This window comes from Alligator sinensis, unplaced genomic scaffold, assembly GCF_000455745.1.
Source record: "Alligator sinensis unplaced genomic scaffold, ASM45574v1 scaffold442_1, whole genome shotgun sequence".
Taxonomy (NCBI): Eukaryota; Metazoa; Chordata; order Crocodylia; family Alligatoridae; genus Alligator; species Alligator sinensis.
This window is the reverse complement of record NW_005841829.1, coordinates 1931681-1944949: the sequence shown is the minus strand read 5'-3', so window position 1 is coordinate 1944949 and position 13269 is coordinate 1931681. Positions and strand designations below refer to the sequence as shown.

Below are 13269 nucleotides of genomic sequence, written 5' to 3'. Positions count from 1 at the left end.
CCAACCCACATGGAAACACATGTCCAAGCTACAGTCGAGTCTGTCAATCCTGAATAGGCCTGATCAGCCATCTTCGGATACACACATAACATAATCACAGAGGACAATCATCCTTGACTGTGAGGGATTGCTGAAGAAGGAGGAGGAAAGAGGAAGTGTTTGGAGAAGATTGAAGGAACATCAGAAGTGAATCCCTTTTCCTGAAATGCTTTGTGCGTGTATGTATAATTCTTTACTAGATTTCATAGAAAATGGAGGCAAAACAGTTATAAACTTGTCATACTCAGCAATTTGTTACATACTGTGCATTCCTGGTAGCCAAAATTAGCCAGAATGTCATGAAGACTCCTTACAAACCTATAACTACATCGATGCCTCTCCAACCGCAAAGATAGCTTCTCTCAGCAAAAAACCCTCTACAAATTGCACATTATGGAACACATAAAAGAGACACAACCAATAAAATACTAACAAAATATGCCTGTGAAAATGAGGTAGTGTTTACAAGGGAACCTTGTCTTAAGATATCTGGGTATAAAGTAGTTACTGTGGAAAGAAAAACTGGGTCTCATGGCTTTTGGCAGATGTTGCAGAGGAATAAGGAGGACCTAGGGGCCTCACTTGGATGCTTGATTTATAGCTCAGTGGTTCTCAACTTCATTAGACTTGAGACACCCCTTGGAAAATGCTAGCCCTTAGTTGTCTCTTATTTTTTGACTATGGGAAAATAAGAAAGCAGTTTCTCATTTGCAAAGAACTTGGAAAGACCACAACAGATAAGAGTGTTTTTAATACTATGGATTCCTGCTTGAAATCTCGGAGTCATGTTTGCACACCTAAACATGGAAACATTGCATGACACCTTGGGGCACCCTTGAAAAGATTTTGAGGCACTCCAGGGTGCCATGGCACCCTGGTTGAGAATCGCTGATATAGATTAGGTCTCCAAATTAACATTTGCTCTAGCAAAAATATGCTTTCTTGTGAGTCATCTGTTGCTTTTTGATGGCCTGAACATAGCAAAAGAAGGCAGTGGGGAGAGGCTGGAGGCAGAAGTAATTGTTAGCAGTTCCAGTTGAAAATGGCCAATGAACTGCCAATTATTTTTAATGCCCCCTAGTGGATGGGCCATATGAAGATAACAGCTTACTAATTCTCTTAGCCAAAGTGTTTTAAGTCCTCATGTATTTGAGTCCTAAAGCAATGGAAAGGCTCCCACTGATCTATGAGATCATTGGATTAGGCCCTTCATGCTGCATGTCTTGTGTTCAGTTCTTGACGGTGACCTGTAGTGATGGGTGTGGGCGAAGGGAATGTGTTTATCTTCTGGACTTGGATGTGAACATGTACTATCTGTCTGGGTGACTTTTTTTGATAGAAGATTAAGGAAAACAGCATGTAAGTCTCCGCGAGCAAGAGCAAGCATGTTCTTTTAATAACAGCCATTCAGGAAGTTTGTCACAGGACCCCGTCTATCCCATGAACCTGCAACTGTGGAATTTGCTGTGGAATCTATCTAATGAATTTGCAGGAGGTAGGGCCAGAGGATCATAAAGATCCCCGGGGCTTTAAAAATCTGTAGAAGCCAACCCAAGAAATTCACACTGGCAGATCTCTCTTCACAGATTTGTGCTCCAGGATCTAAGATTTCATGTAGTTGTTTTAGTACTCTTGACTGCAAAGAAAACCATTAAACATGTCAACTGAACACGGCCTAATGAAATGCTGTGATGTAGCTGTGTTAGATACACATGGGCATTCTTTTGTTAGGTAGGTGGGATGTTACTAATGATATAAAGTCATGCAGAGTGATACAAGTTTTCACCTAACTCTCCTATTTCCTACACTGGTATAAACTAATGCCATTGCATTCGCTCTGAAAAAATACATGTGTATTTTCCCTTCAAGCCTTTATATTGTCCCTTTACCTAGGCTTTATATTGCCATACCTCTGAGAGGTATGAATTGTTTTATTCACTTTGTGTTGTTAGTTTTTAAATCTAAAGATGAAAAATGTCAGCACAGTTAACTCTTTCACTGCTATCTTTTTTCCTTGTTTTTAGCAAAACATCCAGCTAGAGGCACTTTATCCCAAAACACCCTATCATACCAACATTCAGCAGATTATCAGGGGATTTGCTTCATTAACAGGTTCAGTGTCAGAAAAAAATGGATTTGAGCATCACTGTTTGGACCAGAAAGAGCTTATCCAAATTAAATTAAATGCGTCTAAATAATGTACCTGGAGTTTTGCACACAGGGTTACAGATTGCAGCCTTGGGATGATGTCTTGGTGATTTTAGTGCTTTGAACATATTGTCAGTGCTTCATAAATGAGGTCTGTTTCAGTAATTTCTAGTTAAAGCACAAGATCCCGATACCCTTGTAATACAATGTAAGGCTGGTTGAAAAACGGGATTTTGAGGGAGACCCAGCATAAATCGTTGGGTTTTCTAGTTCTTTTCAGTTTCTCAAGCTTCCTTAGAGTCTGGGATAATATGATCTGGGGCAGACTCCAGAGTGCATGCTAGTTTTAGAGCAATTAGTCAGAATCTAGCAAATGGACGTCAAGGATGGGGGTAGGGAGAAGGGCTCGATCCTAATGGGACTAGCTCAGTAGGGAGAAACCTGCCAAGCCTGACATTCAAGAAATGAATGTGTGGGTTGGGGGCAGAGGGGGCAATAAAGCTTCCCGAAGCTGCTAGAAATGGATCATGCCCTCAGGGGATAATCATGGAATGGGAATGTGGTTGTTTTACCATAGACATCCTAATTTATTTATTTTTCCTGGTGTTCTCTTGATGTAATAGAAAAGAAAGAGATGTTTGCCTTCTATCTCCTGAGTGTTCAGCTCAATTGCCCCCCCTCCACTATATTGCCTTCAAACTCCTAAAATACTATCTAGCCAAATACAGCAGGAGCTTTGGCTCAACTCTGAATTTCTATGGGTTTATCCAAACCCAGCTTAACCTCTGACATTTATCTGGTTTACCGAGGGCTACTTGTTCATCTGTATGAAGATGATAATCAAAGGGAAGAGTTGTATGCTTTGTAGATAGACAGAAGCAACTGCTAGGCTATGTGGATCAAAAACCCAATGTGCCTTTTAATTAAATCACTGGTTCCCTAGCATCTTTTGTAGAAGCCCCTTATTTTCTTACTCATTATAGACTCATGTTTGGGTACCTTTATTTCCTTCTCACCATGTTCTTGCCACAGAACAGCTTCCATTGTTTATTGTCCTCTTTCCCCTGGTATGTATCTCTTTTTTTTTTATATTCTCTGCAGTTTCCCCTCCCAACTTCATGCTCCCTAGGGCAGGCATATGAATATATAGCTCTATAATTAAGGCATTTCTAAAGTCCCTCTTGTACTTTAGAAAGATGATCTAAACTGAAGTGGGAGGAGAGGAGAAACACCAGGCTAAATTGAAGGGAGAGGAAAGGAGCTGCTTAAGCCTGCAGGTTTCTACCATGGCTTGTTTTTATGACTGGCTACTGCAGGGGCAAGACAAGAGGGCAGTGCTGTTGAAGAGCTATCGGCTTTGCCTTATTCATTATGGTGATTAAGGCTTTATATAGTTTTTCTTCCTCCCCCTCTCTGCCCTTTATCTGTCTTTATTTTTAAAGCCCAGGACTGCAGTAGTCCCTGACCTCTGTTTTGGGTAACACTTATTTGAAGACTTGCTTTTGCTTTTGCTGCAGTTTGAACCCTTGGGTTTGAAGAACGGGGACCCAGTCTGTGCCAGTGCAGTTGCGTCCTTTGCACCCTCCTTAGTCTGACCTTCAGAAGAAGACAGCTCCCAGACTACCTGCTTCCACTCCATCTGAATCTATGACCGGGGGCTCCACCCTAGTCCCACCCTTTGCTTTCCCATTCCAGAAGATGGGTTCATTTCGAAGACCCAGGCCTCGCTTCATGAGCTCTCCAGTGCTCAGTGACTTGCCACGGTTTCAAGCAGCACGGCAGGCTTTGCAGCTCAGCTCCAACTCTGCATGGAACAGGTGAGGAGGACCCAGTGGGCCTAGGCCAAACATGTCTTGGTTTGTGAAGGTCTCCAGGTATTGACCTCGTGCATCTGAAACGTGGTACTTAAAGGCTTTTACACCTTAGCTATTCTGGTAGTAGGCTTGAATGAATTTCTGGAACTTTTCCAGTTTTGTCTACATTGTGGAACTGACCCATCATTGACACAGATTGAAGACTGGTTGATCTAACTGTGCTCTCTGTGAATGTGTTGAGAGAGACTGTGTCCATATGCACTAACAGTTAAGCCATTTTGGCAGGAGTTCAGGAAGACCCATGTTTGGCAAACAATGTCAGCAAAAGGTCAGTTTTCAAATGCATAGAGAAATCTTTTGCCTTTTGTGATGGTTTCTAAAGCTGCTTCTGCTCCAATTCTGGCAACTGGTAAAGTTGTCTGTTGGTGGCATGAAGCTGTACGTGACTTATCCTAGTATTCCCTAATAATCAAGCATCTCCAGTGCATATCATAAAGCAGAAAATACTGGAAAGACCTTGTCTACAGTAGGCAAAAAAATATTAATTAAGAAACTACTTTTGAGCGCACACAGAAGCACTCTAGCAAACATTTTACAAGCAATGACTGCAAAACATGGGAGTAGGCTGGATCTGACTGAACTATTATCTACAGCAGAGATGTAAAAAATATGGCTCACAGAGCCAGATCATTAGGCCTGCAGAGCTTCTCATGGGGCCAGCGTAAGGTGGCTGGATGAGTGATGGCAGCATTTATTACCACAGCTCCCATAAGTTTGGCGATGGGAAGAGTGGCGGTTGCTGTGGCTTGAGAAACTGCGGGATTTGACACTCTTACTGCCAAATTTCCAGTCCCACAAGCAGCCTTTGTGGGCCTGATGACATGGTTCTGGATCTGGTTTGTGGATCAACCCTATGTGACTTATCCAGACTACAAGGCCAGATGAATTTGACACCCTTGACCTACATAACTTGCTCCAGAAATGTTGCAGAGATTTAGCCTGTCCTCCCAGTACTGTTTTGTCGTGAAGAACTGAGTTCACCGACACCAAAGCTCCTTGTCCTGAGTACTGTGGGAAAGGTCCAGCAGCAGTTCAGGAGCTCGCATGCAGCCTTGGTTTTATGATGTATTCTGTGTGCCTATAATGGCTTTCCTTCACCTACTGTAGGCACAGGCTACATTTGTTCTGCTCTGTCTCCCGTGAGAGACATAGGCAAACAAGAGTGATGATTTCCAGGGGAGAAAAAGTGGAAGTATTTAAGTGCAATTAACCTTCCCACCCCATTATATCCACTTGGCTCTTGGCTGCTGGTTCAGATTGCTCCATGTGCTAAATCATCCTGACACGTGTTATTTATGGTTGTAATACTGTCTCATTTCTTTTTGGCAGTGTTCAAACAGCAGTGATAAATGTGTTCAAAGGGGGAGGCTTGCAAAACAACGAACTTTACGCCCTCAATGAAAACATCAGGTATGTTGAATTGTGCTCTGAACAGCGTTTTATCTACAGCACAGGTAGCAGAGTGGGACTTTTGGGTCAGGTGGGGGGTGAGAGACAATGATCTTGCTCTCAAGTGCATAAACTGTATTTTAATTTCTCTTTTTTCCCCTCTGCCATTGGTTGGAAAGAAGTAGGCACTAAGGGGGGCTATACACATACTCTGGGATGGGGGTGTGGGGGAAATTTAGTGAGAGCAGCTCTTGGGAGCCACTCAAATTAAAACGCCTGCAGTCTCTTGTGTATTCGGTGTCCTGCGTTTCAAAATGGTGGCAGGGACTCTTTAACGAAAGCTTGTTCAATTAATCGAGCCTGCTCTGACGCGTTCTAATGAGAACACATCCGAGCATGTGTAAAAGTGTCCTGTAGCTCTAAGCTGTAGGATCTCCTCCTCTAGCTTGCCTGGATATAGAGCAGGGTTTGTGCTCATTTGGGTAGAAGGAATTTCTGTTCTCTGGAGGAGTTTGTCTCCCCTTTGGATACTAATGCAGCCTTGCAGCGATTTTGCAATTGCATCATGAACCTTGTGACGATTGGTGTTTTTCCCTAAAGCCCAGGCTCCTACAGATGTAGGATTACATCAGTTTCTCCAGTTTCATGAACAAAAAATGTTGCTGGACCTTGTGAATGTTGAGTAAAACTTAGGAAACAGAAGCCCTAAAGATTAAAAACCTGGAAGGCAAATAATAAGAAGACCTCACCTTCTCTCAATTTAAGCAAAATGGTATGGTTTTGGTTGGACTTATTCATGGGTGCTGTAAAAATTAAAGTTGGCGGTATAGATGTTGTTAAGACCGCCTTATCAAAGGCATCTTGAAACCTGCTCTTAGGCAGGCAGAATCTTTGCTGAACGTGAGCTCTTTGCTTATGGTTTATTTGCTTATGGGGTCTGAACAGAACTATTTTCAATATTGTTTCAAAAGATGAGACTGCATCTTGACTCTTCTAGAGAATTAAGGTAAAACCTAGTTACCCTTTCATTTCCTTGCCTGGCCAACACTGAAGAAAAAATCCTGTTTCAAAACTTACTGATTACAGATTTGGAATGGGTTCAGTAGAAAAGGTTCTAGCTGCCAGAAGCATGGGCTGTATTATAACTCCAGCTGTTTTTAAAATTGGTTTCTCTGAACTGGTTTTAAAATAGGTTCCAGTTGTTAGGAAAGTTTCCCTTATGTAGACAGGCCTTTGCAACTGGATCTATTACTTGAAAACTACTTTCAGCAGTAGGTGAACTTCCTAGTATAGGAAGGTAGGAGTGCATTCTAAATGAGTCTTTGTCTGCCTCGCAGAGACCACTTTATTCTTGCCCCAGTACCTAATGAGACTGGTTTAAGATACTTTCTCAGGGGCAGATGTCCACAGAGGTCATGAAAAGTGTGATCTCCTTTTTCCTTCTTTCTCACCACACCCACATTCATTTAGTTTGAACATTTTCAGAGAAGGGGAAGTTAAATTAATATAAAATATGAATCATAAGACTTTATTGCAGTTCTGCTGTGCACTGGTATAGGTTAAAGTTCAAGTAGCTGTTCCAGCTCTAGCTCTTATTTTCAACAGTCTAATCACCCCTTTCTCCACTTTCCAAAGAAATACAATTTACAGATCATGAAACTTGTCTGACTTAATCTCAGCCCAAAGGTAAAAGTTTAAGAAATTCCATTGAGTTAGACAATTCCTTTCATGCCTCTAATGACTGCTTCATGTGCTGCCACTGGAGTAAGAACTCAACTTCAATTTTTTAATGCTTGCCAAAAATTTAGTCCTCCAGTAGATAAGTTGCATTCATTACTAAATGAAGAAATATTGTTTAAAAATAAGTCTTTCTGAATAACCTAGTTCATGGTGAGCTCATTTTCATTTGCTGAAGTTTTATACATGGTCAAGAGCTGGTTGAAGAACAGAATTTTTTTTTTTTGTGAAATCCAGAAATTGTCTGCTCAGATTTAGCAGGGAGTGTGTTCCTTTATATACAGACAAAAGCACATGTCTTGAGATAAAAGACTGATGTTCTTAGAGGTGCCTCGAATGATGGTTATGTCTCTAAGTGTCAGCTCCTAAATAAACAGCTTTAAAAATTACAGTCCATTCATTTCAACTTAGGGAAGCAAAGGATTTACATCTGCAGGCATGTATGCAAACAGATTTGAAGTTTGGCGCCTGTGACTCTCCGCATCTATTGTTCAGGAAACCAGAGGTGTAACATCGTCAGAATGTGCCTCAATACTATCTCATCCTTCTCCCACTGCCTCTAGCTTCAGCACAGAGCAGCAGGCAGGAACAATGACCAGGCAACGTGTGATGGAGTGCATTATTTTCTGGGAATTGTATTTCTCTATAGTGGCAGTAGAGTTTGTTGCTGCTGGGGGCAAACTTCCACCTCATTTTTTTGCTGCAGAAGTCCATGTCAAGAAGGCAGAAAAAAATGCTGATTTCAGTGGGAAAAAAAAGGCATCAGTTCTTCCCCCCCCCAGCCGCTCTACAAAAAAAACTCTGATGCCCAGAATGCCTTGTGCTCTATGATATACACTGCCTGCACCAACTGCTTCCTTCAGCCCTCCGTGTAGGTGCAGCATGAGATGGGCGAGTGAGGCACAGCCTCTCCATCCTTCTGCACCCCTCCTCCCACTTGGCAGCACCCAGGGCATGTACCCCGCTTGCCCATCCCACGTTATGCTACTGCAGCAGTGTCTGCTCTGCCTGCAGGAGGAGCTGAGACCTGGCAAAAAACCAAACCTGTAGAAAAACCAACTCTTGTGTTTCTTGAGTTTGAACTGGCACCCTTTCCTCCTTCATAACCCACCTAACGTGCTCCCTGCATGCTTTGAAAAAAATGTACTAAGAACATCACTTGGATTCTCCACAGATCTTATTTTCATGATTCTGGGAATGCAGGGGGGACTTTCCGACTGGGGTAGTGATGACTGAATTACGACACAAGTGACTGCTAAAAACTTTGCTCTGGATTGCTGCCACAACGCTGCTCTTGTCATTGTGCTCTTTCCCTCCTCCTTCCTCTCTTTTCCCCCACCAAACCACTCCCCCCCCACAAACAATTTAGACTGAAATCCTTGCATAACGCGTATGGTCCTGGGAGGGATCTATACAAGTGTTCAGAAGGAATTAAAGCACCAATAGCTCAATTTTTATGGAAGAAATATTTTATCGTGAGAATCTACTTTGAATGAAGACTAGGAAAAAAAATCTGTAGTAGTGTCATCAGCTAGTTAGAGCACAGGCCTCAGGATTGGACCTCTCCCTGGCTCTAATAGCAGTTCCATCACAATCTCTCTGTGTTAATCTGAGACAGTTGTTCTACGTCTCTGTGGGTATGTCCTCATTGTACAGTTCAACCCTGGCATGGGCATCCTGCCTGCAAAGCCTTTCCTGTGATATTGAGTTCTCACAGCTCTTCCGCCTGCCTGCATGCATCTGTAGCTCTGGGATGCAGCATACTCAGGGCAGAGAATTTAACCATCAAACTCTTAACAAGTCTCTACTGAACATGAACAACCTGTGATGTTTTTAGAGGTATTCAATTTGACTTTTGGGTTAATTTTTATAGGAACAGCAAAAAACCGCATCTTTCTGATCTCCCTTCACTGTCACCAAATTCTAGGCTCCTTGCTCCAAAGCACCAGAATATTGCACTGTTTCAACAATACAGTTCACATTAAGGCAAAATTGCACATTTCCCCAATTTTGCTGTTGGATACTACTGAACTAAACAAAACTTTTCAAGAAAAATTCACCCTTGAGGTGGAGACCTGGCAGAGGAATTTTGAGCCTGAATGGTTGAAGGATTGACAATTGTCTCTGTACCATATTTGCTCAAATAGAAGTCGACCCTGAATTTAAGATGACCCTCCCAATAATTAGATTCTATATATGGAAAATGTATAAATTTGTGATAATTTTCCAGGTATAGATTCGAATAATCAGAGGGTTGTCTTGAATTTTTTCCTCCCACGGCTGCAACAGGGAAAGCAGAGGCTGGGGGGATCAGATGGCCCTTGACTTCTGCCCTTCCACTTCTTCCCCCTGCAGACTTTCTTTCCCTTCCACTGCTATGGGCATCCCCCACCCCCAGATCCCCATAGCCTCTGCTTTTCCATGTCCACTCCACAGTCTCTGCCTCTTCCTCCCCCCCACCTCCCTCCCACTCCCCACATGTGGGGCAGGGGGCAAGAGGCTACTGTGGGTCTTACTCTGGCTCCAACCCAGGTTCAGGGCCAGAGTAAGAGCTGCAGCAGCCGCCTGCCTCCCACCTTCTCTGCTTTGTATGTGAATCGAAGACAAGGGGCTTTCCCCACACTACTGTTGAGGGGGGAGCACCTCATCTTAGATTTGAGTAAATATAGTAATAGGAAACAAGAGCTTATAATGGAAAGTGTCAGGTAACCTTAAGTAGAAGAAAAGCTACCAGCACTGCTCATTAATACACAAGTATTAATGTAGCTGGGTGATAGCTGAAATTTTAATTATTATTAGGATGCTCAAAAGTTTTGTTTTTTTAAATCCATTTTGAAAGTTTCAATAATGATAACAATAATGTGTGTACTTTACTGTCTGTCTTAAAAATCTGTAGGTTTTGGAGGTAATCATATTGAGGGAAAATGAACAAACAAACAAAAACCTCTCTTGTTTTCCTGCTGGAAAAAAAGTGGGGACTTTTTCTCTTATTTTACTCTCATTGTGTACCTCATTCTTCAACTTTTTTTGTACTGGAAAGGATGAAGAAGTATAGTAAATTGAAATGTCATGGTTGGTGGGTAGAGGGGGGAGGAAAAATCCTTTGTTTTACAAATATTTATTTTATTCAAAGTAAATGAAAATGTACTTTCAGCTAATTAGTTAATTCTTTTGAAATCTTTTTTGGGAGCCAAAATTTCCATCAGCTTTGTTAATAAGATCCACATAAACAGACTTGTAGGGAGTATAATGTTCTTGCCTACCCAGGCCTAGTCTCTGCTGGTGTTGAAGAAGGTATGAATCAATGTGAAAGGAATCTTGTTGTGAGCAGATTGATTTCTTTTCCTTCTGGTATACATATCCTTACATCTTTGATATGACTGCAGGGGGTGATTGAAGTGCAAATATATCTGTGAGAGATGACCAGCAAAACCTTTAGTTCATAGGGTGTGTTCTCTCTCCCTTCAGGCGTCTGTTGAAGAGTGAACTTGGATCCTTCATCACCGATTATTTCCAGGTAAGGTACTGCATCTGTTCCTTCACAGCTTGTTAAATTTTCCAATCTTTTTCTTTCTCTTTGTTCTCTTAAACTTCCTGGTATGCAAAAAAGCAGAGAATTGCTACTGAAAAGCAGGTAGCTGACATGCAGTTTTCTGCCAGCAAAATATATCAGTGGATTTTTTAAAATAGGGTTGCCACAGGGTCAGTAAAATTCATACATATATTTGCTAATTTAAGGATTATCAGCCCTTGTGTTTTTGTGCAACAGGCAGTTTACCTGCTGGGTTTAGGAAGGAATACCCTTCACAACCTCCCCAATATAAGACTGGGCCTTTGTTTTATGCTGCACTTTGGATTTGAGTTAGCAGTTTAGTACTGAAAGAAGTGGGCTGGAGGTTTTGGAGTAGGAGAGAAAAGGAGATGCACTCCTGGCTCTCTCACTTGCTTAATGCAATTTGATAGATCATCCCTCTCTCAGCAAAATAGAATTGATTCTTAACTACTATTTATTAATTATTTCCAGATGAAAAGAGCTACATAAAGGCTAACCATTACTATCATTATCAATACCGGATTAAATAAATGTATGCTGTCGATTTTCTCTCCAAGACACATGCTCAGTTTTTGTGTGTGTAACTTTATTAAAAATAAACTGGGAATCGTGGCTGCAAGCCTCTCTCTGAGCTCAAATGGCATGGCAGAAATACTCTCCTATCAGCAGAAATCAGTCTGGTCATAGTTTCTGTTTGGCTCCCAGAAAAAGAACTCCAGTTTGTGGAGGATCAAAAATGTAAAGCTTGGGGAACAGATGATTAGTCGCAAATGTGAATAATTGTAATTATCATTAGCTAATAATATCCCTATATGTTGTGGTTCAGATAACCACATAAAAGCATGTTTTAGATGATTCCAGGAGAATGCTGCTGGATTTTAGTGCCACAGTCACTCAGTGGCAGAATTACAAAAATAAGTAAATAAAGCTGTTGAAAGCAACAGGAATTTCAGTGTTGGTTTTTTTCTCTACCAATAAAAGAGAGAGGAAAATTGCAATACTTCCTGAGGTGACTGAAGCAGCCCATGTACTGTGCCAGCAGTAGAAAAAGAACTGCCTGGTCTCATTTCCTACTGGTATTAGATTGCAAGGCTTTAAAAAGAAACAACAACAAACCTCCCCCCAAAAAACAAACCAAAAAAACCCATGCTGTGCTATTGAGTGAGAAACAAACTCCAGTGCAATGTTTCACCTTGTCGGACCACATCTACACAGCTCATTTACTGGAAGAAGAAAGCCCTTTCCTTCACTTAATGGCAGGGCATTTCCTAGAACGTGAGCTAAGACTCTAGCAACTGTGAAACTAATGCTTAATGAAACTGAGCTCATAGTATAAAGTGGTTACTCTGAATGGAAACCTAGTGTAACTGGAGGTGGCTTTTTTTTAACGTTACAAACAATAAGGCATGCTAGAAACTGCAGTGTAAAGTAGTATATGAGCACTGATTGGAAGTTACAATATTCAAAGGCAAACTGTTCTGGAAGTGGCTAGTTTTCTTTTTGATTCTTAATAAGATGCTGCACTAGTATTATGTGAACCAAGTGTAAAAGTCCTGGAAGTCAATGACCTGCAGGGTTAGTAACAGGATATAACAGCTTTCCTCTTCCAGGTTGTAGGCTGAGATGCACACCAGTGGTATTAGTTGACACTCACTGGGCATCTTGACAGTAGAACAAATGCTTAATGGACCCTCTCATCCTTGTAGGTTGGACATCCAGATCAGGGCTAAGTTATTAGCAAGCAGAGGGAACCTTGCCTATTCTGCGTGCAGTTCAGGGAATCTGGTACCAGGGCTATCAGTCAATAAACTTGGAATTCAAACAAAAGTGTGCAGTATCTTAATAGCAGAGCTTGGTGACAGATATTTCACTTGAAGGCCACTGTCAGAATTGGCACTCCATATGTTCTAATACAGAGGAAGCAATGGCCCTTGTCTCGAAGCTAGACAGTCACCAAGGGGGGTAAGAGTGCTCAGAAACCCCCTTGGCTCAGCAAGGGCATTCAGCAATGCCTGAGGACTAAAAGGGAGGCGTACAACCAGTGGAAGGGAGGAACTATCACCAAGGAGGAGTACTGCTCCTCAGCCCAGGAATGTAGGAAGGCCAAGGCAGAGATGGAACTCAGGCTAGCGTCCAGGATTAAGGACAACAAAAAGTCCTTTTTCAAGTACATTGGGAGCAAGAAGAGGGCACCAGGCAATGTAGGGCCCCTGGAAGACTCAAATGGTAATCTTGTGGCTATGCCAGACGAGAAAGCTGATATTTTTAACAGTTTTTTTGCCTCTGTTTTCTTGAACAGGGACTGGGACATCCCTCCTACCAGAGGTAGGGACAATCTTGGGGATAGCTCTGTCAGGCCTTCGGTCAGTGCAGATGTAGTTAGGGATCTTCTGGAAGGGCTAGACATTTTTAAATCTGCAGGTCCAGATGCCCTCCACCCAAGGGTGTTGAGGGAGCTGGCAGGGGTCATCGTGGAGCCTTTGGCCCGGCTGTATGAGCATTCGTGGTCACCTGGCCAGGTGCTGGGGG

General features: G+C 42.2%; 1 protein-coding gene across 11 annotated transcripts in view; it reads left to right on the top strand.

Moving 5' to 3' along the window:
- The window catches only part of PRR5L (proline rich 5 like), an 82954-nt gene that overhangs the window by 33414 nt on the left and 36271 nt on the right, over nucleotides 1-13269 (top strand). For 10 of the 11 annotated variants that reach the window (XR_322784.1, XM_025198991.1, XM_025199981.1 and 7 more), the window contains 3 exons: nucleotides 3705-4004; nucleotides 5391-5471; nucleotides 10656-10704. Coding sequence is in view for 10 of the 11 variants with exons in the window: in XM_025198991.1 (XP_025054776.1) it covers nucleotides 3835-4004; nucleotides 5391-5471; nucleotides 10656-10704 (300 nt within the window). In the remaining variant the exon portion in view is untranslated. The remainder of the gene's footprint in view (nucleotides 1-3704; nucleotides 4005-5390; nucleotides 5472-10655; nucleotides 10705-13269) is intronic. The other variant, XM_025202517.1, reaches the window with a different exon arrangement.